This window comes from Condylura cristata, unplaced genomic scaffold (assembly GCF_000260355.1).
Source record: "Condylura cristata isolate star-nosed mole 26May11 unplaced genomic scaffold, ConCri1.0 scaffold00002, whole genome shotgun sequence".
Lineage (NCBI taxonomy): Eukaryota > Metazoa > Chordata > Mammalia > Eulipotyphla > Talpidae > Condylura > Condylura cristata.
This window is the reverse complement of record NW_004567103.1, coordinates 21,922,188-21,941,949: the sequence shown is the minus strand read 5'-3', so window position 1 is coordinate 21,941,949 and position 19,762 is coordinate 21,922,188. Positions and strand designations below refer to the sequence as shown.

Here is a 19,762-nt window from a genome sequence, read left to right as displayed (position 1 = left end):
TTGCCACACAGACACAGCGGCCCGGCCTGCCAGCCAGCCACTGGGGTTTGCTTTTTTTTTTTTTTTAAATCAAATTGCTCAAGGAGATTGACTGACAAGAAAACAGTACAGCAAATTGCACCAGATCCTACAAATGACCAGTGCAGTCACAGAGCAAAAGAGCAGGCTTGATGCCTGAAAGTGATTGCTGGTCCTTATCAGACACACGCACACACAAATATTGACCAGTGTCCATGATATCTCTGGGAAAGACAGCAATTAAACTGATGGCACAAGGCCAGAATAAGTGACTTCTGGGTCTGTTTGCCCAGACAGGTGGTGCAGGGGAATAGAGAGTGACATGCATGTGTTCAAGAGATCTCCCAAAGACAGGTACTTATTGCACTGTAATGTGTCTCTTCTGTGCCGAACTCATGAGACAGTTGAATGAAAAAGAAAGAAGCAAAAGTGCCCCTCGGGTGTTTATTAATAAGGCAGGCTTCCCAAGATGTATCAGCCCACCCAGATGGCCACAAGGTCTCAAACATTTACTTGCCTTTCAGTAACAGTGCATCTGGCATCCACAAGCATCCGTACCCTGCAGCACTAACAGTTCTGGCGCTTTAGATTGTATTTTTAATTTGTATGATGATGACTTTTATTTATCCACAGCCTGATTTCTTTTAGGTCCAATTGAGTTTCTTTCTGTCCCAGAGGGGTTGTCAAGCGCTATGCCTAGACGTAGTCAGTTTTAAAATATGTATGTATAATTAGTTCTTTAAAATCAAGGTGTGCCTGCAAGGACTTGTCCCTAGAAGGGAACAATGTTTGGGGGACCCCAGGGCTTTAAGTTTGAAAGACCTAACTCTTCCCTTGACCATCTCCATTTCCCAGACTTTCAATGCAACGTCCCTCTGGGAATGGAGTCTGGCCGGATTGCTAATGAACAGATCAGTGCTTCCTCTACCTACTCTGATGAGAGGTGGACCCCTCAACAAAGCCGTCTCCATGGTGATGACAATGGCTGGACACCCAACTTGGATTCCAGCAAGGAGTATCTCCAGGTACTTACTCAACTACCAGAATGCACAGAATATACAACATGTTTGGATGGGTGAGGTGGGCTCCTCCACCAGAGTGGACAGAGGACACCAGGAAAATAGACACAACAGATTTTATAATTCCATATATCCGTCGCTGCAAACAGACATGCGCTGGCCATAAATAGACTGTGCCAGGCACTGTGCTAGGTGCTGGGATAAAAAGGATGAGTAGTGTGGACACTGCCCCTTGCCCTAGTGAAGATTACTAGCTTACAGAAGTTGCTTGGCTAGCATGATGTTTGCCCTGTCACTGTAGATATTCAAGGAACATTCTATAAACAGTTCCAGATCTTCTTCATTCTTGGCACAGGGAGACATCAGAGACTTTAGGGGGTGGGCAGGCCTGTTGAGTTGCTGGCTGAGCATGGCAGCTTCTCATGATCTTTGCTATTTGGAGGGAGCCCTGCCAGGAAGGTTTTGCACATAGCGATCAGAAGAACACATGGAGAAATGTCACTACCGGAATGAAACTCTGGTTGCCCAGATGCTCTGCAGCATCTTTTTAAAAGTATTGTTTACTTGCCTTCTGAATAAAACTTCCAGCTCCTGGTGAGTAATCATCCTTTGCACTCCATACTGGTCTGGTTGTCCTCCCCAAGGAAGAGCAAGCTGCTAGTCCCATGTAGAACACCAAACACTTTTGTGACACACCGCAAACAGTCTTTGTGACCCACTGACAAGCTGTCTTAGCTCTGAGGCAATGTGGTAAGCTCTGCTCTGAGAAGCATGCTTCAGAGCAGGCAGGAGAGGGAGAGGGGCAACTGAGAAACTGCCAGGGGTCTACAGAAGTTCTAACAGCACAGCCTGAAGGCTATTTGTGGATCTCTTCTCTGCCTTTTCCCAAATCCTTTTCATCCTGCAAAGCCACCAGAAAATTCTCCATTAAAGTCGTCTATCCATTGATTACCCTCTTCATTTTTGCTCCTTAGTCATATACTTTTTCCCCCTTCCCACCTGTTTCTTATATACATACAGCACCATATATTAATTTTGAATGCAAAGTACAATCTTAAATAGCCAATAACTGCTTGCTGAATCCAGTTGTACCAGATTGTGCTGATTAAATTTTGATCACGTGGAGCTCACCATTTAAAAGCATAGTGGCAAGCAAAGGAATGACATCTAGCAATTTTCAAATAGGTTCGATGTTGTAGGACGGGAGATGCCTGAAAAGGTTGGCCATCCTCCTTATAGAGCAAAAAGGTCAGGACTCAATACATAAGCCTAATTGCTTGGGCAGACTTTGCATGCCCTTTGACCCCTGAGTGACCTGAGCCACTAAATACACAATGGAGTGAGGGGCTGAGGGGAGGGAAGACAGCCATAAGCTGAGACTTTTGCAAGTAAGGCATCATAAGTGAATTGGATTGAAGTGGATTTAGCGATTGTTCCTTTAAAATAGCATTTGCTTTCATGAGCCAAGGCAGCTTGTAGATTAGACAGACGGGGTCATAACGCTAGATGCTGAAGGATTCCTTTAAGTTTAACTTAATACTGTCCATTCAGATTTGCAGAAAAGAGAAAAAAAGAAAAAGAATCAAGTTATGATTCCAAAGGTGTCCAAATTTGTGGCAGTTGAGTTGAACTGTCTAGTGGAATTGCAAACCACTAGGATCACCTGCGCATCTGAATGAAACTCAGGCACAGGTTGCGAGCCAAGTACTACAATGCACCCTTTGAAGAGAAAGCAAGATGCCACCGGTGTGAAAGTCACCATCTCCTTCCTTCTCCACTTTCCTTCCCCAGGTGGACCTGCGCTTTCTAACCATGCTCACGGCCATCGCGACACAGGGAGCAATTTCCAGGGAAACCCAGAATGGCTATTATGTCAAGTCCTACAAGCTGGAAGTCAGCACCAACGGTGAAGACTGGATGATGTACCGGCATGGCAAAAACCACAAGGTGAGTGTCTTTCCCATCTCAAAGGCCTGTCAGGATGGTGGGGGAGGAGTGGGAAAAAGGAGCTCAAGTCCCTCCTGAACTGGGATGAGGCCTGTTCAGGGAGTCTTGGTAGGGCGTGAAGATATTAGCCCTGAAAATGCTCTTTCTTATGGGAAAATGATTGGAAAACACCGTTTCTCCAACAGCCCCACTACTGTTGCATCTTGCAAAGCAGAGAGAGAGGGGGGAGAGGGAGGGAGAACTCACAGAGTGCTCTCTGACTGCAAATGAAGGAGAAAATGTGTTCCCAGCCCGTGCCTCCCCATACAGAATTCATTGGGCATTTATGGCCTGAGTCCCTTCCACATGCTGGGTTAACAATCACAAAACCACATGAAGCTGCAGTTCAGGAGTTACTGAGGTCTGGAAATGAAAGGGCACAAATGCTGCGAGGGAATCACAATGTCCTGAAGAAGAAAGAGGACAATAAATAATGAGGAGAAATTCAGTTTGTCAGGGATGGGATCTGAACTGGCAATCACGCCTGGCAGCCAGGCACTGCATTTTCTCGGCTGGTGCCTTCAGTGTCGCTGGCTCCCGGAGGTGTGTCCGTGAGGGTGATGCGGGGCTTTTGTTGTACTTGTGGGTGGATGTCTGGCACTTGGCTTGCCTCAGACACATGGCGGTGAGCAGGCCTGCCGCTGGCGCCCACGCTGCGCTGGTTGTTGGGCACCTCAGTGGTGGAAGCTTGGGAACCACCTGGGCTTGCTGGGAGGGGGGGGGGGCGGGGGGGGGACCTCTGCTCATGAAAGCCAGCTCTTGGGTGTGAGAAGAGAGTGAGAGCTTGTCCTGAAGCTCCCTGGAGGGGCTCCTCCTGCCCTGAAGGGGGCTGGGGAGGGAGAAGAGGTGCTCTCTCTCCTTCGGGCTGCAGCTCTACCAGTCCCTGGCCTGCCAGATGGTGAGTTACCAAATGGGCCATGTGGCCAAAGGTAGAAATGTCAGCGATCTTTTCCCCTTGGAGTTTCCTCAGCTCCTGTCCTGTTCAAGGGCAGCTTGTTCTTACTGGTGCAACTGGAAATACTGGACCCAGAAAACCCTGAAGTGTGTTGGCACTCAGGAAACACGAGTTTCAAACGGAGTAGTAGTAGTTGTTGTTGTTGTCTCATTAAAATCACCATAGTAACGCGGCATCATTCATTTGAAAATCGTGGCTTCTGGGTATTCCCAGGTATCACACACACACGAGTTCCCCCACTCAGCATATAGAGAAAGTGAGGTACTTAGCTGTTGAAAGACTTCCTCGCCTTAATGGATGAGGAAACACACCTTTGTTTGGCTCAGGAAAAATTGCCAAACCTTACTTGGGGATGGCAAAGCTCAGTTTGCCTAGCACTGGGTGCCAGGAGTGCTGTGGACAGAGTTCTCGTGCCACCCACTCCCTCTCCACTCACGCCTTCTCCCTGCACCCACTCTTTTCAGTTAAGAAGCTGCTGGAACCCAGAAGCTTAGCCAAGCAAGTGAGGGCCAGCAATTGGGTAGGGTTGGGCCTGGGGGAGGAGGATTTCACCTGATCGCCTCCTGGTCCAGGCTCAATGACTAAGCAGCACTAGCAGAGGGATCCTGTAGCATAAGCTGATTTTAAAAGCACACAGATGGACCGGGATGCTATTTAAAACACCATTTGTAGGAAATCTGCTTTTGGAAATACCTTAGCACTGCACATTTTGATAGAATACTGTCCTCCCTGGCTTTATCCATGGTATTTGTTCTGCAGGGAAGATATTCCTGAGAACTGAATTTTGCATTCTGGGCTCCTTTAGAATCTTTCTTCCCAACTTTTCATATCAGATACCTCATTCTCTTTTTTTCTTCCTCTCTCTTGCCTCCCCTTCTCACTCTTGGCTAAATCCTCTCCCTCCCCAGCCACCAAGGAGTAACTTGGTTTTCATTTTTTGGTTGATGTCTTTTAAAAAAAATTGAGTGAATCAGTCCTGTCCACATAAAGGACGTCAGGGCAGAGAAAGAACCTTTCTCTCCCAATTAGAAATTCATCCTCCTGCTATTTAGGAAGAGACAGGAGAATGAAAGTCAGGCCCTCATTTGCCTGGCTGAGCTTCTGAGTTCCAGCAGCTTCTTAACTGAAAAGAGTGGGTGCAGGGAGAAGGCGTGAGTGGAGAGGGAGTGGGTGGCACGAGAACTCTGTCCACAGCATTCCTGGCACCCAGTGGTAGGCAAACTGGGCTTTGCCATTCCCAAGTAAGGTTTGGCAATTTTTCCTGAGCCAAACAAAGGTGTGTTTCCTCATCCAACTAGACATGGCCCCCTTTCCAACCTCCCCGCCCCACTTTGGGTGTGGCTGGGGACAGGGGCCACCTGCCCAGTCCTTTTGTCCAAGGGGGAGATCTACTGCTCCTTCACACGCAGATCCACTCCCAGATGTCTGTATTTGATGTGCGGATCCTGCACTGTCCATGGCGTGTCAGCGCAGCTCTCTGGACTGCAGGTTGAAATAGTTGAGTGAACCGTGCCAAATAGATTTGTCAGGTCTGCTGCTGTTTGATTTGATGCACAAAGGGGAGGCAGGTTGAGGAGAGGGCTTGGGGGCTGTTCAGGGAGAGGCTCTGTCTATGCAGGGCGCTACCACTGAGCTTCTCTTTGTAGCTGCTGGATGGTGGGCACCATGCCAAGCTAGCTGGTGCTCGGTGGTAGGCTTGAAAGTGAAGTTCAGATGGCAGGACTGTGAGCAGAGCAACGCAGATGCAGGCAGCTGCCTGCTCTGCTCCGTGGTATAGCAGCGGGTTTGCAGAGACCCCAAGGAACATGGTGTGGGAAGAGGGGGTGGGGGCAGAAGTGTGGGAGCAAGATTCCAAGTCCCTGGTCACTGTCAACACCAATGCAGTGTACCAAAGACCAAGGAGCTGGGGAGGTTGGAGAAAACCAAGATTAATGAGGGCTGGTGGTGGAGGGATGCCTGGGCTATTTCTCTACAGAACATTCTTTACAATTTGGTCCCAGCCTGGGTTGAGGCAAGGCCTGGGCCTGTGAGCAAACAACTTTCTTCTTACAGCCAGGAGGTGACAAAGATTACTCTCTTCCAACCTCCCCCAGCTGGCGAGCAGCTTCTTAAGTCTCTTTCCATCCAGCAGGTAATGGTGAGAACGCCTGTGGAGATGCTTGCATTGGTGGTGGGTATTGCAAGCCTCCCCTGGCAAAACACAGCCATTTGCGCAGGCCACGTGTACAGCACATCCCCAAATTTATCCAGTTCCACATGTCACAAATCTGGAGCCTGTGATTTTCACCTAGGGCGGGGCCGCCTTATACATATTTATGGCGTAACCACAAGGCAGAGAGAGCGTCTGCCTGATGGAGCCCATATCCAGCCCATGTGCTCCCTTAGATTATACAAATTACTTCACATATATTACTTCAGAAACCACAAGCAGAAACTACTGCTTTTGGTTTCACCAGCTGTATTAATAACACCCCAGACACAGGCATGGTGTTGTAAATACAGCAGTAGAAGGTTCATGTGTGTGTAATTATAGACACAAATGTGTACACAAACCAAGGGTGGAGTGTGGAGAAAGATGGGAGGGCTGCAGCCTCGAGGCCTTGCTAGGGTCCTGCTCACCTCAGAGGCACTGGCTGTGAATGAGATAGTGACTGGTCAGGGCTGGGGAGCAGAGGCCATTGCCCTCATGGCTGAGCAAAGCCTATCGTGGCTTCTCCTTCATTTGGCACATGTGGGCGTATCCCGGTTGCTGTAATGCTGGTTACCTCACTTCTCGTCTGCCAGCCTGTTCCCCCAAGTGGGAGAATCTGAGCTAAAAGAGCAGTGCTCTCTGGCGGTTCCAGAAACATATTGATGGCCAGAGGAGAGTGGAAAGGTGAGGACAGGAACGAGGTACATCTGGGATCCCAGCGCTTGAGCACCAAGCTCCTCGAATTAATGTAATGATGACCTCCAAGGGGCTCTGAGATCCCTCAGGCACCAGTCTCCTCACAGCAGAATTTAATAGCATCTCACTGACTGAGACTGAAGCTCCCAGATGCTAAGTCCTTTACCCCAGAGACTAGAGAGCCAGGGCCTCCCTGTGGAAGGCACCTGGGTGTCAAGACTTGACTTCCAGGTGGTGCTGTCAGTGAGCTGATCAGAGACTTGTTCATCATCTTGCATCAGGAGAGAGGTCAGCTTCCTGGATGGCCTGACCACAGGTTGAGAGTTGCGAGTTTCCAGAGAGTGGAGCATGGATAGCAGGCTTAGAACAGGGGGCTCATTGCTTTGGACTTCGGGCTCTGTCATAGAACCCTGGGGGTTAAAAGAAGTTCCTGTTTGTTTAGTTTGGCAGCATCCCTCCCAAACAAACAAACACCCTGCTCCCAAAACCCTGTGTTTATTTTCTAAATTGAAGCAAATTATTTTGAAGACCGTTTGAGAATTTAAAACCTTCTGTAACATTATCTTCAACGTAGTATTATCAAGAAAACCAAGCCCCCTCCACATGAGTCCATTCACAGAGCCACGTGGCGTCTATCTTCAGATCTTCTCTGCTCATGTGCTAGGTGACCTTGGAAATGTCTCCTCACAGCTCCCTCAGTATTTCCATCTGTCCACAGTGCGTGGAACCGCGGCCCCTGGCAAAGCAGCCGGGCTCTGTAGATGGAAGGCTCTCTGTAGATATAATTAATGTATTAGCCCCACAAAGCTCTTCTTGAGCAGAAGCAAGTTATCAATTTAAAAAGTAACAAGGCCCCATGGGATATTTATCTGCCTCTTTAAAATCATAGGTCTGGAAGGGACTGCGATAAGTCATCCAGCCCTCTGATGTACTGTACTCGAGCCGCCTCTGAAAAACATCCCCCCTTTGGACCTCCATCTTCTGTTAGGAGTGCAATTTTTCCTCAGATAATAATTTTGAGTTTTCAAAAATAGGTATTTTTGAAGCTCCCCGCGGATGACCGGCTCGACTGTCCTTTTTGATGCAATCATGGTAGTCCTACATAAGACTAAAACGATGACTCGGACGGTCTGCTGGTCACACACCAGCCTTGAGGAGTCACGAGTGTGGTCGCCTGTCCTGGTGTGGCAGATGTGTGTGCAGAAACTGCCCATGCCCTCTGCAAATCCAAGTCCCCCAGTTGGGCTGACCCCCTCGATTAATGCTGAGAAGAATCCAGTGTCTCAGCTAATTAGGTTTGTCCTTTATCCATTTGCCACGGGATGAGCTCAGACCTTCGGCCTCTCCACTTAGGAAGCTCGATGGAAAATTTCATTATACATAAGCTCGGAACCTTTTCCTAGCAGGCGCCCATGGCTGGCTTCACACAGCTCCCATGGGTGCTGAGTTGTCACCCAAGAGCAGCGGCCAGCCTCCCTGGCGCTCTTAACCTGGATGCTAGATTCCTCGTGTTTCCAGGGCCTCGTGCCTGGCCTCAGCTGCGCACGGAGGCTGGGCGTGGAAGGCTTTGCTGCAGCTGGGAAAACACTCTTGTGACCCGGGCACCTCTAGATGAGTTTGGAGTGAAAACCCCAGCAGGTAGATGGTTGGGATCTTTGCAGGTGCGGTTTGCTGAGGCCTCGAGCAGCGGAAGGTGGGCTCCCTCCTTGCACCCTTCTGCTCTCTTTGCCCACCTGGACTTGAAGGCACCTCCTCCAAAATGGTGGCAACATCTGTTTTGCCACCAAAATGTGGCAAGAGTTTGCATGTGGAAGAAACGTCCCACCCAGTTAGAATGTGTGTGCTGCTCTCCAGAGGACAAGGATCAGGAAGCTGGCCTTCTCCAGCCTCTTCTCCAGGCTCTGTGCTCTCTGTGCTGCGCTTCCTCCCTCCACCGTTCCCCCAGCCCCAAACCCCTCAGCTGCCCTCCTCTCCTGTCCTCCCTGGTGCTTTCCTGTCTCAAACCCTGAAACCCTAATCCTGTTAGTGTGCTGTGTTCCAGGGCTCAGCGTCTCGATGGGGGTAACATAATCCTGCAGTAAATCTAAAGGCCCCACAAGGCACACAGATGGGGATGTGCACATCCCACCCACCACACCGCCCCAGAGAAGTCAGCCTGGCCTGGCCTGACACGCTTGCTCCTCTGTCTCCTCCTCTTGTCAGCAAATGACTTGATGACCAAAACAGCCCCAAAGTTAAGGCGGAGGAGCCAGGGTCATAAATGAGCTTTTGGGGGGCGGGGAACGTTCTTTGCCCTGCCCCACCCATCACCCCTACCTGTCCTTAAATTCTCCGTGTGTGTGTGTGTGTGTGTGTGTGTGTGTGTGTGAGAGAGAGAGAGAGAGAGAGAGAGAGAGAGGGAGAGGGAGAGGGAGAGAAAGGGAGAAAGGGAGAGATGAGGCAGAAGACACAAACACATACCTTCTGACTTTGATTCTGGCAAATTTCCCACAACCACTACAATGAAAGCAGCTTTAAAAAAATTTTTTTTTATGGTGTTTTGGGAAGAATTTTAAGATAGAAATGGCAGGACTATGGTTTACAAACAGGAAAAAAAAAGTTCATTACCTTAACATCATTCTCCCCTAGCACAAAAACCCCACCCTTACTGTTTGGTGCAACAATTAATTAACTAGGATGGCATTCATTGATTAACAATTTATTTTTACGTGTAGACCCAGTGGCTGGTTTTAGAGAAAATGCAAGAGGGAAGGGGTGGGAGAGGGAGGACAGACGCTGGGTTCTGCAATAAAGATGAGTCGGTGTAATTGTTTCTGAGAGGAATTTTTAAAACATGCTACTGGTTTTCCTCAGTTTCTGCCCCCAATTCCTGCCACCTTGCTTTTCTGCCTGCTTTGTTCTCCTCCTCCCTGAGCGTCTGTGCCAAGTAGATTGAATAGGAGAACTTTGGATGCAATGAAACATTTATTAGTGGAGAGAAATATTTATTTATAAAAAAAAGAAGAAGAAGAACATCTCATGCACAATTTCTACCTCAGGGCTCCAGCACTGTGTTGGCTTTGAAAAATTTCCTGCTTTCTTTGCAGTCCCTGGAGCTGACCGCATTCACATATTTACAGCAAAATAGAAATAAACTGTAGGTCACACCATAGGTAATGAAGAGACAGGCATGTGCAGGCTGAATACTGAAGCCCTAAGCAGATCAGGGCAGTGGCATGAGAGAGGTCCTTAGGATGAGGCCAGCCAGCTGGGGAGCCAAATTCAGAGTGTACCCCGGTCTCTACCAAGTGGCTGGGGCTGAAGGCAATGAACCTCTCTACTGAAGGCAATGAACCTCCACTGTGCGCTGGGTGTTGACGGCAGAGGTTTGTCTTGTAGAAGAGAGGATTAGATCTGGCAAAAAAAAAAAAAAAAAAAATCCCCCTACCTAGAGGCATCCAGGCGAATAGCCCAAAATGCTCCCTGTCTTCAGCAACGCTGAAGTCACCACTATTCTTCAAAGGGGACTTAAGAAAGGACCTTCAGATTATGCTCAGTGAAATTAAGTTGGAAGGGAAAAATACCAAATGGTTTCACTTATAGGAGGAATTTAAGAGACTCAAGTAAGCCATGGGGGGAAATATAGTGTATTGTTATTACAACACAGCAAGACAAAAACAGACAATTATAAACCAGAACAATCCTACAGGGGAGACAGAGAGGGATCAGAAGGAGGGAGAAGTGAGGGGGACTATGGTGATGACAAGGGGGGCGGGGGGAAGTAAAAATTGTTGTAAAATGAGCAATAGTGTAAATAGATATGTAAATTTTTAAAAAGGGGCTTTCGGGGGAGAGGTGGCTGTGACCAGAGTGGGGTAAGCCCCAGAAAAGACACCTGAATCTACAGAGATGCTTTCTGACTAGATGTTTCTTATTCGCTCATACATGTTATATGTAATTTTACATAGGGTTGTATAGCTTCTGCCTCCTGAGCTCACAGGCACGGTGAGAACATGTTGATTTTCTCTTTCTGGGAGGTGGGGAGGTAGGTGATCTCCAAACTGGGTTGTTGGATAGCAGCTAGTTTAACTGGCAGATGCTCCCTCCCCAGAGGTACAAGTCAGAAAATCCATAAAGGGCTGCTGGTTTCAGATTCTATCCTACTGAAAATAAACCAAAGGTCTCCAGAATCAATTGGAAAGTGCTGGATTATGTTCAGAATTCAGCGAGGCACCAAATGGATTATCCCAACCATGTTGTGCTCTGGTTTGTTTTTTAAATTTGGTTTACAGAGATAGACTTGAAGAAATCGTTCTGTTCAACGTTGCTTTGTTAAAATATGCATGAGTGTGTTTGTGTGTATGTCCCTTAATAATTACCTGTATAATTAGCACTATCTCCTTCTCTTAAGAAAGCTGAGATCACCTTGAACACACATCTGGGTTTCCTTTGGGTGCTAAAGCTACTTATTAGCATTTTTATTTTAACATTAACAAATATGTATACCATCTGTGACATCCAGCTTTTCAAGCAGATGTTGTAATTTAATCATCACACTTGATAGCTGTCTGTCTTGATAGCTGTCTGGGTGTACCATCCACACTCCTCTGAGTTTTCTTAGCATTATGATCACTCACTACAGACCAAGAGCTGAAAATGTTTGGCCTGGAGGTGGGACTTGGGTGTCAGTGGCTTTCAGAACTTGAAGTCTCCCCGTTGAACAAAGACCTAATTCTTTCTTGTGATGTGGCCTCTCCTCAAACATCTGTCCTCCCTATTGTCAGGCATCACAACCAGCCAGGAGGACTGGTAGACTCCAGTGTGCAAGCCTGTTATTGACTTTATTTTCCTGAAGGAGAAACCAAGGTATCTAAGGTTTATTGATTTGCCTATAGTGATTGCAGGGAATAGGGAGTAAAACCAATTTCCTGGCATCATTTCCCAGGCACACAACCCTCTACCTTGCGATGCCTAGACTTGAAGCCAAGAATCCATCTTAGAGAATTTGATCAGAAAACATATGAAGGGTGATTCTGAAACCACAGAAGCATTGAGAAAGTCATAAAGATGTATAATATATGATAGCATTTACCAGCTATAAATAGGGAAATGCAGGGAGAAAAATAGAGACCTTGTAAATCCATTGGGTCAGAAAAATAGAAACTGCTTAATATTTCATTAAAAATGGATTTTCATAAATTGTACTTTGATATCTTTGGGTGAAAGACAATATGTAAGGACTAAGGTGGTGTTATTCATTACTCTTGATTATTAATAATTTGAACTGTTATTGGGCCAAAACATCAACAAGGTGTATTCTCCTCTGAGTGCAGCACTCACACTGCATTCTGGGTACGATCTGAAGTGTATTAAAGTCCACAGCACTTGCCCATAAAGGCACTTAGGCCAGAAGGGAAAATGGGTAACTAAAATGACCCGTGATGATGTGGGCTCTCTTGGGGCAATTCAAACCTGAAGCTAGATGGCAAACTCTGGTAAAAGAAAGCCTTAGAATTGGGGGCCAGAAAGATCCTTTGCAAGTCCCCATACAATAACGCTCATTTATCAGAGGAGGAAATTGGGGCCTGAGGGAGGCAGTGATGTTTGTCCACACTTATGTGCTGATTTGCAGCAGAGCCTAAGCCCTGGCCTGATTCAGTGGTGTTGGGGGGTTTTTCCCACAACCCCCCACTCAGAGTATGCTGAAAGATGGCACTGCTTTAGCACAGGGCCCAGACAGTAGCATGCAGTTAGTGATGAGCACAAGGAGCCAAGAGGGAACTAGCCTTGGAAACATAAGGATAATAAGAGGCCACATCGAAAGAAGCTTATTTGGTTCCGGGGCAGAAGAGTAAGTAAAACGAAATGGCAGAATGAAATTCAATTTGAGCAGCCACAGCGATTGCCTGGGGTAGATTAACTATGTGCTTACTTCTCCGATGCCACTATAGGCAGGGCCCAAAACCTGCAACCTTGGGGAGACCAGCACCTCCCTACCAGCAGGTGCAAGCGCACATACGTGTGACCCCCAGGCCACATGCCAGCGTCCTAAGGGCTGTCAGAGACACAGTCATTTCTTTGCAGAGTGGAAAAAGAAATGGTTTCTTGGTTTTGCCTGCCAAGGTTGAAAAATGAAGGGGTCAGATAAGATAAAATTGGATATTAAAAACACATAAGACGTGCTGTGTTTCTAAACGGTACCAGTATGGTGTGTCTCCGTAAATTAGCAATCGTGTTAAAGTTCAGATCCACTCATCGCTCCAATTATGTTTTCACATGGCAAATCCAGCTCGGGTGCTGATCCCCTTAAGCATCTCCTGGTGGTGGCCACACACGCTACCAAGCACCACCCCAGGGGGCAAAGCTGTGGCGGTCCCGCACTGCTCACACCATCTTTCAAATCAGCAAGCCAAGGGTGCATGTGCATCTTCCTTGCCAAAATGAAACAAAATCAAACACACAAGCAAAAAGCCTCTTCCTGGTGCTGAATTCTAGAACTGATGAGTCTCACTTCCTTGGCATCATTTCCTCCATCCCTTCTCTCAGGGCTGTGGAGCCCTTTGTAGGCACCGAGGAAACCAAGAACGGGCTGGCGAGGCTTCCTGTGCCTGTTTCCTTCTTCTGGTTGTCCCTCTCAGACTGAATTCTCGGAGGCTTGGGCCTTTCCCAGAGGTCAAGCTCTCACCCTCATTCTTCTGCCTTCTTGGCCTTTCTCCTGCCCCTTTTTTCTCCCCCAGCACTGTACAGGAAGCAGCCAGATCCCCCAATTCTGGTCCATCAGCCCTTCTCTCGGCTCCTCTGGTCAGTGGGACAGCAGGTGGCCTTAGGACCAGGCAGGATACTCCCCGGGGAGTAGTGGCAAGCTGGGCAGCTGGTGGGATCATCATGCATAGGGAGTTTGAGTTGAGTGTGGTGGGCTCTGAAAATCTATTTCTTCCCTGTTTGTCTTAAGCTCGTCTCGTTTGGTTGCTAAAGGTAATGACGGCTCTTACCCTCGCCCTTACCATCATTGGTGTGCTACGTATGAAATGCCTCTTAACTTTTGACCTCAGCAAGTGGGAAATAGGGTGGGTTCAAGGTTGCCAAATGACGGAGTTCATGGGGAAGAAAGAACACATTGTTCATCAGCTCTGAGTTTCCATGCTGCTCTTTGCTGCTACCAGAGTATTCCAGGCTGAGATTACAGCATCACTGAGCAGGGACTCCACCTCCACCCACCACCCACCCTATGCTTGGAACCCTGAAAGGCTCATGATACCTAACTATCAGTCTTTGTAGAAATGCTACAGATTTATTTTAAAAGATTGTAGTCAATCTGGGAAACCACAAGCCTGCATCCTAGAATCATTGGATCCAAACAGATATTGCTGAGTCTCCGTTTCCTCGTTGATAACATGGAGCTAATAACATACCACTCCCACACTTCCCAAAATGTTGTAGATGTAGTTTTGTTTTCAGGACTCCCCACTCCTGTTGTCTGAGCCCTGTCAGTGCACAAACACCTGCATGTTAAAAAGTGACCTTCAGTGGAAGTATCTGGCCCCACCTCTACCCCACCCCAGCAAAAATGGCTAGTTGTTGCAGACTTACAGTGACTTGATTGCGCCAGTATGAATTAAAAGCAGCGGTTGGTTCTTTGGTCTTTCCCTCCACCCTAATTCAGGGAACCCAAGAGAAACTCACACACTTGCCCTAGCTACATTTTTTTGTTTAATGGACAGCACAAGAAGCATAAGGTCCATATGGCAGTTATTGATTTGGGCCATCTGGTAAACTCGGACTTGCCCCTACCATGTTGGATTAAAGCTACTCCAAAAAGCCTTTCCTCCCAGAAGAGATGCATTGGTCAGATGGGGACAGGGATGGATTTCATTACAGCGTGGGACTACAGTAAGAGGAAGCCACAGCAAGACTCCAAAGGCTTGTCTGCAACCTTAACCCTAAAACAAAGACCAGAGAGAACCAAGAAAGTGTTGATTGACATGAGGGCAGTGGGGGTAGATGTTGCCCCCCACCCTCACCCTCTCACCCATTCACAGACCAGGGAGGTTTCCAAGTAACTAAGAAAAACAATTGAAGCACTTTGTAATTGTAAAACACCTTGCCTATTTCCCTATATGCTTGTAACACGAGAGGCAAGTTCAAGTAATACGTGAGGTCGGCTCGTCCTGAAAGATGACATTTCCACTCTGTTTTTAAAAGGATAGTCTATTTTTTTCTCTTTCCCAGATTCTGAAAGTGTTTTCCTTTTCAAGCCACCTTCCTCTGTTTGCTCTCAGCCCAGAGGCAAATTTTCCTTGCTTCCAAATTTTTTGTGAGGACCATTTATTGTTTTCAAGTTAGAACAGAGTAAGACATTAAATTTTTTTCTTCATGGTGCCTCTGAAAAAGCCTCAAACAACAAACTCACTGATTATGTTTAAGCTTGAGGGAAATAAAATTCAAGAGGACTTTCCAAACCCCTCTGAAGAAGACTGTACCCCTGGCTAAACTACAAACAGAAATTTCAGTAACGCAATCTCGGGTCTTTTGTTACAGGTGTTCCAAGCCAACAATGATGCGACAGAAGTGGTTCTGAACAAGCTTCACACACCGGTGCTGACGAGATTTGTCAGGGTTCGCCCTCAGACCTGGCACTCGGGCATCGCCCTGCGGCTGGAACTCTTCGGCTGCCGGGTCACAGGTGAGGGGATCCCAGTGGCACTGGGGAGCTGACTGCATTCTAGGCTCTGCTGCCCTTTTCAGCCCTCTGCCAACTGCCGACAGCATGATTGTGCTCTATGACCTTTACAGGATTGGCTCAAGGACTCAGGTCCTACCAGTCTGTCTTTTCATTCATTCATTCATTCACTCACTCACTCATTCATTCTTCCTTCGTGCAGTATATACTTATTAAGCATCTACTATTTCTACTAGCTAACATTTGTGTAGCATTGAAGATATGCTATTATAAGAACTCTATGAAGTAGGTATTTTTATTCTCCCCAATTTGCAGGTGGAGCAACCATCTGTAAATCGGTAGAGCCAGGGTTTGGATTGAGGCAGTCTGAATTCAGAGCCCCTGCTGCTTCAACAGAGGCCAGGAGCTTTCCGTGGCACTGCAGATCCATTGATACACAGGACAGGTCCAGTTCTGTGTGGGCATCTGAACACATTGGGAAGAGGGGGTGATTTTACAAATAAATGTAAAATCTAAACTACAATAAGTGTCTTAAAATAGAAATGTATTATAAGAGAATTGACCCAGTAAAAGGGAGATCAGGGAGGACTTTGTGGAGGTGATGACTGAGCAAGGACAGAGGCCTCACAGGCATTACCTGCGGATCAGAGGAGGGAATAGGATCCAGAGTGGGCTCAGCTTGCACCATGGCACTTGGCCTGAAAGGACCAGAAAGGGGTTGGTGGGGCATGGAGGGAGAGCTGAGACCCCTGGAGCACAGAGGTGAAGGACAGCTTGGAGGGGCTGGAATGGGAACTGAGCTAGTGTGGGAAGCTGGTGCACTGTTATGGATGAGACAGGGTGCTGGGTGACCCCAGACTATTCATACAAAAGCTCAGCCTTTCATCGTATGGCCTCAGCCCAGAGCATGTGACTTGCTTCTTTGACCATTTGACTCTGAGGGTCTTCAGGGCACACCCACCCACCATTCTGTACCCTAATTGTCCCAGCACCCATAGGGACATGCCATGTTAAGCATCAGAATCCGTGGTGCCCCTCCTCCAGGGGTCACACCCAAGTCCACGGTGTGACCATTTTAAACTTCCAGTTAAAACACTTCTTTTTCACACAGAGTCTGTATCATTCGTATCTTGTATAACATCTCCTCTCCCTACCAACTCTATGAGATAAGTGGGGCACAAAAGCAAGACTCAAGCAGGCTAACCAGCTTGCCCAAAGTCACCCAATTAAGAATTAGACGTACCGGAAACTGCACTCCTAAACATGGGTACAGCTCCCCACCCGGTCAGCTTTGTCCAAAGACCTGGCTTCCCTTTTATGGGAGTGGTTCACCTTAACTGCACCTCAGGGACTGTTTTCTATCCCTTCACATTGCTATTCCAGGCCAGCACAGGCTAACCATCAAGGACTTAGTTAAAACTCATTTTCAGGGACCTCCCTGGGAGCATAAAGGGTTAAGTCTCAGCACTATGAAGCTGTCCACAGCCACTGCAGCACTAATTGGATCCCCAGCCAGGAAGCTGACCCACATGGCACAGCAGACCTCTTCTGTCTTGCCCTCAGCAGTGTATTTCAGTAGAACCACCTGTTCTGCTCCCCATTCTGTCTCTGGTGAGTCCTGTCCTCCCTAAAGCCTCTGGCCTACACCCTAGTTCTTGTATGCATAAATAAATAAATTAAAAAACAAAACTAAAACTCATTTTCTAGAAGATCGAAAGTAATGGACAGAAGAAACAGGACCACTTGGAGGATCATGTTGGTCTGCCACTCAGTTTGCAGGGGTTTACTGCACACTGTAGCCCCTGCCTTGGTGGAGACCATCCTATGCATTGTCCACTCACTAATTCAGTCCACAAAATTTATCAGGGATCTGCTAAGGCCTGGCCCCGCCCTGGGAACTGGGGCCAGAGAAGAGAGAAAAGCAGATGGGTCTCTGGCGTCATGCAACTTAAAGTTAGTGGACAAGCTAGATAAGAAAGGAGTGCAAGGATGGTGATAAGCTAAGGCTCATGCCTGGAGGGAAAGAGCCAGGCGACTGAGGCAGAGGCAGTGACTAAGGAGACCTAAGTGACTGATGACTGAAAATTTGGGGCTGACCTTTCAGCTTAGGCAGTGGATAAAGTCTAGACCGACATTGACTGTGGGAACAGCATGGGAGAAAGATGACAGGCAGTGAAAAAAGTGGTATCACACACTTAGAAGTAAACACCAGCCCCCAGGGAAGTTTTCATCCTCTTGAGAAAACAGTCACGCAGGTATTATGTTCAGCTCAGCATCCCTGGGGAGGTTAAGTGGGGGTTGGTCTCATAGACAAGGATCTGAGAGTCCTTGGCTGATTATTGTGAACTTGCATAGAGGAGCTACTAGGATCCTTGAAACAACCCCCAAAAGTTAAGTGCTGCTGTTAACCCTCCTGTAGACCTAACGAAACCGAGGTACCAAGCAATTCAAACATTTGCCCAAGGTCATACACCTCAACCGAGGAACAGCAATTCAATCAGTTGCCCAAGCAAGTGATCCTAAGCTAGCAAGAGGCAGAGCAAACAGGAACCAGGGGCTCTGATCCCAGTCTGGACTCTAACTCCAGTGCTCCACTAGATCCAAATGCAAAGAAATCCGTGCTGACAGTTGGGTTCTTTTACAGCTCCCTATTAAAGGGCGGTCAGGGGGTTCTTCCTAGTGAAGAGGGTGTCAGCCGTGACCGCTTGTATTTTCCTCGCTCTCTGCAGATGCTCCCTGCTCCAACATGCTGGGCATGCTCTCCGGCCTCATAGCCGACTCGCAGATCTCGGCCTCCTCCACCCGTGAGTACCTCTGGAGCCCCAGTGCTGCTCGTCTGGTCAGCAGCCGCTCAGGCTGGTTCCCCCGCGTCCCTCAGGCACAGCCTGGTGAGGAGTGGCTTCAGGTGGACCTGGGAGCGCCCAAGACGGTAAAAGGCGTCATCATCCAGGGAGCCCGCGGAGGAGACAGCATCACAGCCGTGGAAGCCAGGGCTTTTGTGCGCAAGTTCAAAGTCTCCTACAGCCTAAATGGCAAGGACTGGGAATACATCCAGGACCCCAGGACCCAGCAGCCGAAGGTAGATATTCCTGGACACCCCTGTAATCTTACCCCACATGGGGAAGTTAAGTTAAAGATGCTGATCCCCCATCTCGACAGTCATCACCAAATCCCTGTAATCCAACAAAGCAATTAGATGGGAGATTGCTAACTGCCCGTTTCAATCCTTGTTAGGACTTTAACCCTTACAATGTCTCTGGAAGTTTCATTAGCTCCTAAATGACCAAAGTAAGATTGACTTTGTGCAAGGTCACACATGTGATAGGGCCGGGGTTCATACACCCAAGTCTAATTCAAGAGCCCCTATAACACTGCTGTTCTACAAAGTTCTGCATCCTTTATGCCCTCTTTCAGATAAAGTTTCCTTAGAATTGGCTGAACATCCAAAGGGGGTGTGGTTTCTGGAGGCTCAACTATGGAAACAAGGGGATTATTTCCAAGAACAACCATGTTTTTCTGAACGTTGCTACACTCCTCTGTTTTCCTAGTCTTGACTGCTTGGATCTTTCCCACCACTCATGCTCTGGCTTAGCAGTGTCAAGAGAAACTTACTCCAGGCAGGAAGTGCAGGCCAGTGCAGCCCACCCTTCCTGCCATCGAGGAGTGAAGGTCAGCCTTCCTCTTGGGGCACGAAGGAGCCCCAGGAAGGGGAGAGGCCGAGACGCCCCTGTACCTCTCCGGGTTAACCTCCAGCTTAGCCAGGGTTTCCGGTCTTCATCTCCATTACCCCTCCATTTCCTCAGAAGAGTAGGGCCCCTGACAAGGAAGGGGTATTACATATCTCTGTTAAGCCCCCTTTGCTGAGCAAATATTTCCATTCTTAATGCAGAGACAAGGGATGGGGTGGATGTTTCAAAATGGTGGTGTAAACTCACAGTTCTAGAGGCTTAGAAATACTCTGCCCTTGGTAACCGGAACCTCCAGTGGCTGGAACAGAAGTTGGACAACAGGCTTCCCTGGGGAGAGCTGACCCTAGCTCTTCTTGACCAGTCTGGGGGCCTGGGAAAGGAGATGATCTCAGTCCGGTTGGGGCCTGCCCTTCCTCCGACAGTGCCCCCACCCTGGAATTGTGGAGCCAGGTTATACTGCCAAACCCAGGGGGGCTTCAGCAGAAGTCCCCTAAATCAGTGGCTCCTGGCTGTACACTGGGCAAGGGTCCCCACCTGGCCTCAGTTATA

General features: G+C 48.0%; 1 protein-coding gene across 3 annotated transcripts in view; it reads left to right on the top strand.

The window, feature by feature from the left end:
- NRP2 (neuropilin 2) overlaps positions 1–19,762 on the top strand; it is a 117,463-nt gene that overhangs the window by 44,700 nt on the left and 53,001 nt on the right. For all 3 annotated transcript variants that reach the window (XM_004674358.2, XM_004674362.2, XM_012727060.1), the window contains exons 6-9: positions 874–1,043; positions 2,829–2,984; positions 15,383–15,527; positions 18,254–18,603. In XM_004674358.2, coding sequence (XP_004674415.1) covers positions 874–1,043; positions 2,829–2,984; positions 15,383–15,527; positions 18,254–18,603 — 821 coding nt within the window. The remainder of the gene's footprint in view (positions 1–873; positions 1,044–2,828; positions 2,985–15,382; positions 15,528–18,253; positions 18,604–19,762) is intronic.